This window comes from Cannabis sativa, chromosome 4, assembly GCF_029168945.1.
Source record: "Cannabis sativa cultivar Pink pepper isolate KNU-18-1 chromosome 4, ASM2916894v1, whole genome shotgun sequence".
NCBI classification, from domain to species: Eukaryota; Viridiplantae; Streptophyta; class Magnoliopsida; order Rosales; family Cannabaceae; genus Cannabis; species Cannabis sativa.
In genome coordinates this window covers 464,981-472,020 of record NC_083604.1, presented here as the reverse complement: position 1 = coordinate 472,020, position 7,040 = coordinate 464,981, and the positions used below count along the sequence as shown (strand labels likewise).

Below are 7,040 nucleotides of genomic sequence, written 5' to 3'. Positions count from 1 at the left end.
AATTAAAGTTTTATTATGTTTTTTGATATTTTTTTTAGGTGGAACTTCAGTATTATATTGAGTTGGGAATGTTGTTAGAAGATGTTATAGCTTTATTGTCTAAATTTCCGGGGGCAGTTTTGTCCCATGGGGCTCGCTCTTAGATTTTAGCGGCCTATGGTTGGCAAAGCATGCTCTGCGGTTAGACGATGAACTATCCTGGTTCGAGGAGGTTCCAGCGCCGGTGGCGGACGTGGGCGTCGTAAATTCATGAGTGATTTTAATCACTTTGTCAAAAAAAAAAAAAAAATTATTATCGTTTTTCATGTTCATCGTCGTTTTATGCAAATGTCGTTTTCTTAGTTTTGTTTCTTCAGAAATATGTCGTTTTCTGAATTTATTATTGAGCTCTTTATTATTGTCGTTTTCATGTTCATCGTCGTTTTATGCAATTGATGTCGTTTCTTAGTTTTATTTTTTCAGAAATGTGTCGTTTTCTTAATTCTTTGATGAGCTCTTCATTATTGTCGTTTTTCACGTTTATCGTTGTTTTATGCATTTGATGTCGTTTTCCTAGTTTTTTGAGAAATATGTCGTTCAGGAATGTATCATGTCGCTTTTATCAATTTATGTCGTCTTCTCCAATTATTGTTGTTTTTCTAATTTTATGTCGTTTTTGAAAGTCCCATGTCGTTTTCAATCAATTGTTTCTGTTCAGTTCGGTCTGCAATTGTTATCATTATCATCATCATCTTCACCAAGACTCAACCTTTAACCCTTTTCCTCGTACAAACTAACACAGTCTTCATTTCAATAGCACTCTTCCTCTCTTTTTCTCATCAATCATCAACCCCAAGAATCTATTCAATCAAAATATTCCAGATCAAAAAATTTCAACTGAACAATCCAAAATTTCAAAGACTGTATTTTTAAAATGCTTCTCCAAACCCAATCTCTCACAACAACAACAACCCACTTCTCTCTCTCACTCCATTGCTCTATTCCCGTCTCCAAATCCAAATTCAATGTCTCAAAAACAAACCCTTTTCGTAAAATTCGATTCAAAACTCTCAAATGCTCGATTTCGACTGTTTCTGAACCGACCCATTTGGAATTGAAAACCCATAAGCCATTTCCAGCTGAGGTTTCGAGAACAATTATGGAATTGGGTTCTGTTGGGACCCTTTCGGCGATTACTCAAGAGGGTTGGCCTTTGGGTATTGGGGTTCGGTTTGCCGTTGACTCTGAAGGAACACCTGTTCTTTGTTTGAATGACTCTAATAGTCAATTCTCCATTGATACCAAATCTAGTCTCCATGTTCAGGTGCTGTTCTCAATTAGTTTTTTGTTAATTCTGAATTTACTATTGTTTGTATAGTTTTTACAATCATTAAATGACCATGAATTACATGTTGCGACCATTATAATCGCAAAACGACCATAGTTAAGTTAGGTTATTTTGCAAATTTTAGTATTTCACATAATTTTAGATTGGAGAATTTCCCAAACTAACAACATCAAAGTGTAAAATTTACAAATAACCATATTGAATTTATTATATGCGACCATTGTGATCGAACAGTGTAAGTTTATGGTCGTTTGAGTTTTAGTGTGTTTACAAAACACTCAAAGAAGTTAAAAAGGTGATTGTAGTAGTCAATTAGAGGTGTGTCATTGCAAATTAGTTGCTCACTTCTGAAATAAAATCATCTTCAACCAATGTGTTTGTATTAAGAGATTCTTAGGAGCGTTTCTTATTTCTTATATCCTAATCTTTTTATATAACACCTTGTCTGTTTGAATCCTATTTTTTTTGAAATAGACAGAATGTCTTAACATAAATAATGTACACCATTGTATAAAAAGAATTGGTTTATAATTTCTCTCTTAACTTTAGAATTTTCCTCTATATGTATGTCACATCATATCATGCTCAACTTGTAATGTATTTTGTGTCATGAAAATAGAGTTTGTTAGCTGTTTTCCTTGCATTTCTGTTTGTGGAGATCAAGGTTGTCTCAAAGAAGCTTTTTTTTATCTTCAATTTTCTGTTCTTTATATATGATTGATCAAATATTTGAGGGCTATCCTATTATTTTCAGTGGATGGTGTTGATTTGGATGTGAATTTTTTAGGTGTAATGGGTGAATTTCTTGGTTACAGTTGGAACAATGTGGATTGCGTACTCCTCAGTGTACCATATTAGGTAGCATTGACAAACCAGACGACGAAAAGACTATGAAGGTACTCCATTTTTTATCCCTGTTTGAGGTGTTTTTTTTTTTTTTGGGACAACTCTTCTAAATTTCTGAACTTTAAACAAAGTGGTTGTGTAAATTGTTCTAGTTTTCGAATATTTTCTTGCGTATGGATATGTGTTACGCCTTCATATTAGTCTTGGTAGTATAATTGATTAGGATTTTCGAGGCTGAGTTGTCAAGTCCTTAGTGGCTGATATGATTGTTTAGTGTGCTTAATTCGAAATTCTCATTCTTAGATTTAAGTAGAGAATAGAGAACTTTGGTGTAATCTTTTCTTATTTTTTTGGGGCAAATGAGTATTTTATATACTTGTGAGCTGTTTTCAATACTGTATGTTTTAGTATTTTTATGCTAAAACTTATGTAACCACGGTTTTCTTCCCCTACAAGTGAGGGTTTTCAATACATAACGGGTGAGGGGTCAGTTTAAGACAAGTAGCCACTTTCTTTCTTTCTTTAGAAAAATAATCTTAGATTGCTATTGGTTGGATAGCTTGGAGTCTTTGCTAGCCGAGCCTATAAATTCTAAGATAGTGTAGTGTCTTATGAGGGGTATCGAATTTTGTGTGAATTATTTAGAGTAAAATATTGCTTGGAGAGTTTACAGAGTTTCTCGAATAACTTGGGATTTTGTATCTGTGTTTCTTACTCTTATCAATAAACTAGCTTTTCATGGTTCTTAAATTCATAGTTCTTTCAAGAACTGAATTGTCCACCTAAAAAGAAAGGGGGTTATATTTGGATGTTTAATACCCCAAGCCTTAACACAAATGGAATAGTTATTATTATTGAGAGTGTTGTTTGACCTTTGACTTTTATGTAACTTGATTATGTAAGATTGGTTTTGTTTTAAAGAAGAATATTTGTGTTCCTTCTAACCACAATGCCCAAGCTTATAAACTTATGTTTGTGTATTAGTTCTCTTATTTGATGCTCAATACATTATTTTACAGAAATTTAACTCGATTTGGAAGAAGAGGTATGGCGAAGAAGTTGATGAAAGTCTTCTATACGTTGTCTCGGTGGAACGGGTACTTCAAATGGAAGACTTCAAAGAGGTAATATTAGGTGCTTTATATTTTGTATTTGAAGTTGCTATGTCACTTTGATTAGTCTCAAATTCAATCATTTTAAATTGATTCTCTTATAATTTAGAATGCAAGTCAATATGAGAATCAATCACATTTCTCTTCATGATTTAATAACAGAACATTTGATAGAGGTATATAGCTACTGAAATATTTCGGGTTGCTCCCGAAAGTAGTGCTAGTGCTGGTCGATTTACTTTTTTGAAAGTGACTCGAAAGCAATCTGACATCTTAGACCATTTCTTCAGGTTGGCAAGTGGGTCGATTCTTCAGACTATAGAAGTGCTCAGCCTGATCCTCTTCGATGCTTTGCTGAAAATCTAGTGAATGAGATTAACACGAATCACGTAGAAGATGTCAATCGATTTTGCAATGTCTATGCTGATTTGAACTTTCAGGTTACCATGAATTTCATGTTTTACATTACTTTGTCTTCACTAATTTAGTCTGAATTCTCTCATGATATTTCAAATTGGTTTGGCAGGTTTCTGAAGCAAAGCTTATATGGATTGATCGGTTAGGCTTTGACATGCGTCTTTGGTCTCCTTTGAAAGGCATATTCGAGGTTCGAATCCCATTTCCCGCAGAAGTAACAGATGAGAAGGGCGCAAAATCCACATTCAATTGCATGTCTCAACTAGCTTGGGAGGTGGAAAAGTGTTTCAGTGCCCCGGATTTTGAGAAGGTGAAAGAAGTGAAGCGGATATGTTAGAAGGTATAGAGTTAACCGTTTTCGTGTGTGAATCTTTGATTTGTATTCTTTCGCTCACCGCTTTATGTTATCGTAGTTGTATAATAGGCGGGTCGATTAGAGCTGTAAGTCAAGTTTGAGGCATCAATCTTATCCGTTGATTAGGTTCGAAGGAAGAACATGATTAATTACTAAGATTTCTTGTAATTCTATGCTCAAATTTTGGAACATGCTTTTTCATTGTTGTCTATTACCATCAATAAGAAATGAAGGAAAAAAAATTATGGCTTTTGCTCAATATATGATTTTTTTGTTTATTATTTGTAAGGAGAATTGATAAAGGTTAAGATAACAAGGGTAATTACTACGTTACACCATAGATGGATGCGTCTTTAGCCAATTTATAGGTCTCAACAACAAAGGTGAGGCTGATATGAGAAAGAAATGTTCTCAGAAAAACTAAAAAAAATAAAATCTTAATATTAGTGAAGTTGTGAATTTTTGTTCCACAAATCAAACATCAACAAAATAATGAAAATATAACTTATTTAGATTCATTATTTAGATGATGTTCTGAAAGACTTTTGAACACATCTAACCTTTTCATCCCAATAGAGAATCAAGATACTAGAAATGAGAATTCATTAGAACTTTTGTTATGGAGCTCTTCTTATTTAGTATAGTATTGGACATAGAATTGAGCTTTTATTTTATGGTAATACATGACACTGAATTCAAATATGGCTAGTTATTCTGATAAAAGCTTATCATATGATGATTTTCTCTGTTCTTACTCTTGAGAATCCTCAAGCTCCCATGATCCGTCATCGTTTTGGACCATGGACTTGTTCTTCCCAGTCCACCAACTTGTAATTTTGAGATACTCATCCTTAACAAAGTCTCCTCCTTTGTTCATGAGGCCAAGGTCGCGATCAATTTGCAAATTGAACCCTCCGAAAACACCCTGTGTTCCTGCAACTCCATGCAAATGGAGCTCCAAATTATGAACCGGTAGCCACTTTCTAGTGGCAACCAAATGAAGGAATGGCTTAATGTATGGTGATTTGAGAACCATGAGGAGCAACAACTGTCCCACGTCGACATAGCCTTGGAAAATAAAAGGGTATTGGGGGACAATGTCAAGAAATTCATTCACTCGAAGGATGTGAAGGCTCCTGCCGGTGTTGAGATCAGAATAGACGCTACCGAACCCGCGGTCTCCAACACGAGGGCTGGCAAAGACAAAAGCAGTGATCGAAACTGGAGCCTTGTTTGGTTGGGTAGAAAATATGTTTATCTTGTTGTAAGCCATGTCAACTGCATTGAGTGTTGCGAGTGCAGCTCCCATGCTGTGGCCAGTCACTGTTATACTTAGTTCCTCCTCTTGGTATTTCGCCATTAGTCTCTTAACCTCTGAGAAAACCTGTTCAAATTTGATGTGAAATACCATTAACATTCACAATATGTAGTGTCAAACACTAATATGTTACTCATCGTCATTACCTGGTCGCGAGCACTGGTTCGATTAAACTTGGAAGTATTAGTCGCCGTGTAGATAGAGTACCACCCTTTATGCACTTTAGGATTGTTAGTTGCACCAAGTATGTCCTTCCCAGACACCAAATCAAACTTAAAATCAGCAGTCCAATCCTCTGACACCATGCTACCCCTCCAAACCACAATGATGTCTCGCCTTCCCAAAGCAACCTTACCCTCATCCGTAGCAATAGCAATGTAGCCAATGCAGTTAGAGGTCTCAGTCTCGGATAGCGGAGATAATGATTTTTTGAAAATCTTATCAGACCCACCATTGTCGAGATCTCCATAAGCAGCATAGAAAAAAGTAGTGACCTCATATTTGTAAGGGTTACCTTCAGTGATAGATTAAGAATTTTTATTTAACAGAAACTTTGAATATAAAAAATATGTACACTAATTGACATCAAGTGTAACTCTTTTTAGTAATTCTATACATTTTTCGAAACATAATTATTTTTAAAATGTAGTATCTTTTTCTCTAGAGTACATTAATTGTGGAATTAGGCTTACCTTTGTCTAACCCTACATGAGAGAAGAAGCCCTCAGTAGGGTATCGAGATAGGCCACAGTTCTTGGATTTGGTCTCAGCGATGAAGGCGTCAGCTATTGCTTGCGCCCTCTCGCCATAGTGAATCACGTATTGGCGAAGGTCTAGATCGAGTGGTTCGAGTAGACCTTCCCACTCATTCTCACCGCTCAAAACTTTCCATCTTTTTGCAATATTGTTGTTCTTAGCCATTTTCATGCACGTACACATATGGAATGATATTCTATACTATATATATACATATAAGTATATTAATTAGAGATATTACATATTTGCATGGTAGATATAGCTTAATTTTCAAAACGTTAGAAACATGTATAGTGGATTTGTGGGAACGATATTGAAAGTGTTATCATACCAATGTCTTTGTGTGCAATTTGAGAATATATTACATTTTTTTTTACAAAGTGCAATAATAATGCATGTCTTTTTAGGGGACCAATTCCCATTCATATTGCTATTAGGTATTAGTGGTGGTGTTAAACACCATTTAAAAGTAACGTCTTGCAATTGATTAGTAATACACTATACAAGTTACTACATTTAAGTCAGGGCCGGCCATTGGTATAGACGGGCTAGGCCTGTGCCCAGAGCCCACCTAGCTCAGGGGCTCAAAACAAATTTGTCATTTTTAAAATTACATATATTTTTTTTTACGAATTTTAAAAAATACTACATTTTTTTTTAATAAGGGTTCAAAAATATTTTTTTCCCCTATGACCCACTAAATTTTAGGACCGATCCTAATTTAAGTATATAAAATCCGATACTTAATTGCACCAATACTAATATTATACTTTAGAAAATACTAAATATTACTGATGTCTTTTAACATTTTTATTCCTTTTTATATCTTAAGTAATTTTTTTTAACATAATAGGAATTATTAAAAGAGAACAACTCCATCCAAAATCCTAAAAAGATAAAGTAAATACC

At 34.6% G+C, this 7,040-nt stretch overlaps 2 protein-coding genes across 4 annotated transcripts; one reads left to right on the top strand and one right to left on the bottom strand.

Annotated features, from left to right (window-relative positions):
• The first annotated feature begins 713 nt into the window (after nt 1-713).
• LOC115714612 (glutamyl-tRNA reductase-binding protein, chloroplastic) lies at nt 714-4,316 on the top strand. Of its 2 annotated transcripts, XM_030643358.2 has the most exons (6): nt 716-1,303; nt 2,143-2,223; nt 3,193-3,297; nt 3,576-3,725; nt 3,812-4,042; nt 4,116-4,316. In XM_030643358.2, the coding sequence occupies exons 1-5, from the start codon at nt 914-916 to the stop codon at nt 4,037-4,039; spliced, it is 954 nt and encodes a 317-aa protein (XP_030499218.2). In that variant the 5' UTR covers nt 716-913; the 3' UTR covers nt 4,040-4,042; nt 4,116-4,316. The 2 variants fall into 2 exon arrangements, with proteins under 2 accessions (XP_030499217.2, XP_030499218.2); XM_030643357.2 differs by having other exon boundaries at nt 714-1,303; nt 3,812-4,316.
• A 327-nt stretch (nt 4,317-4,643) lies between these two features.
• On the bottom strand, nt 4,644-6,364 carry LOC115714613 (phospholipase A1-II 4). 2 transcript variants are annotated; one of them, XM_061114778.1, is made up of 4 exons: nt 6,068-6,364; nt 5,817-5,889; nt 5,522-5,729; nt 4,644-5,441 (listed from the first exon to the last, which is right to left on the bottom strand). In XM_061114778.1, the coding sequence occupies exons 1-4, from the start codon at nt 6,312-6,314 to the stop codon at nt 4,809-4,811; spliced, it is 1,161 nt and encodes a 386-aa protein (XP_060970761.1). In that variant the 5' UTR covers nt 6,315-6,364; the 3' UTR covers nt 4,644-4,808. The 2 variants fall into 2 exon arrangements, with proteins under 2 accessions (XP_060970761.1, XP_060970760.1); XM_061114777.1 differs by having other exon boundaries at nt 5,522-5,889; nt 6,068-6,361.
• Between the last annotated feature and the right edge of the window lie 676 nt (nt 6,365-7,040).

Excerpts from the sequence above, each read along its gene's own strand:
- LOC115714612 (XM_030643357.2), top strand. The coding sequence starts at position 914 with ATGCTTCTCCAAACCCAATCTCTCACAACAACAACAACCCACTTCTCT. Across the intron at positions 2,224-3,192 it reads ACGACGAAAAGACTATGAAG|AAATTTAACTCGATTTGGAA; the intron begins GTACTCCATTTT and ends ATTATTTTACAG. Across the intron at positions 3,726-3,811 it reads ATGCTGATTTGAACTTTCAG|GTTTCTGAAGCAAAGCTTAT; the intron begins GTTACCATGAAT and ends TTGGTTTGGCAG.
- LOC115714613 (XM_061114777.1), bottom strand. The coding sequence starts at position 6,314 with ATGTGTACGTGCATGAAAATGGCTAAGAACAACAATATTGCAAAAAGA. Across the intron at positions 5,890-6,067 it reads TCATGTAGGGTTAGACAAAG|GTAACCCTTACAAATATGAG; the intron begins GTAAGCCTAATT and ends CTATCACTGAAG. Across the intron at positions 5,442-5,521 it reads GAACCAGTGCTCGCGACCAG|GTTTTCTCAGAGGTTAAGAG; the intron begins GTAATGACGATG and ends AAATTTGAACAG.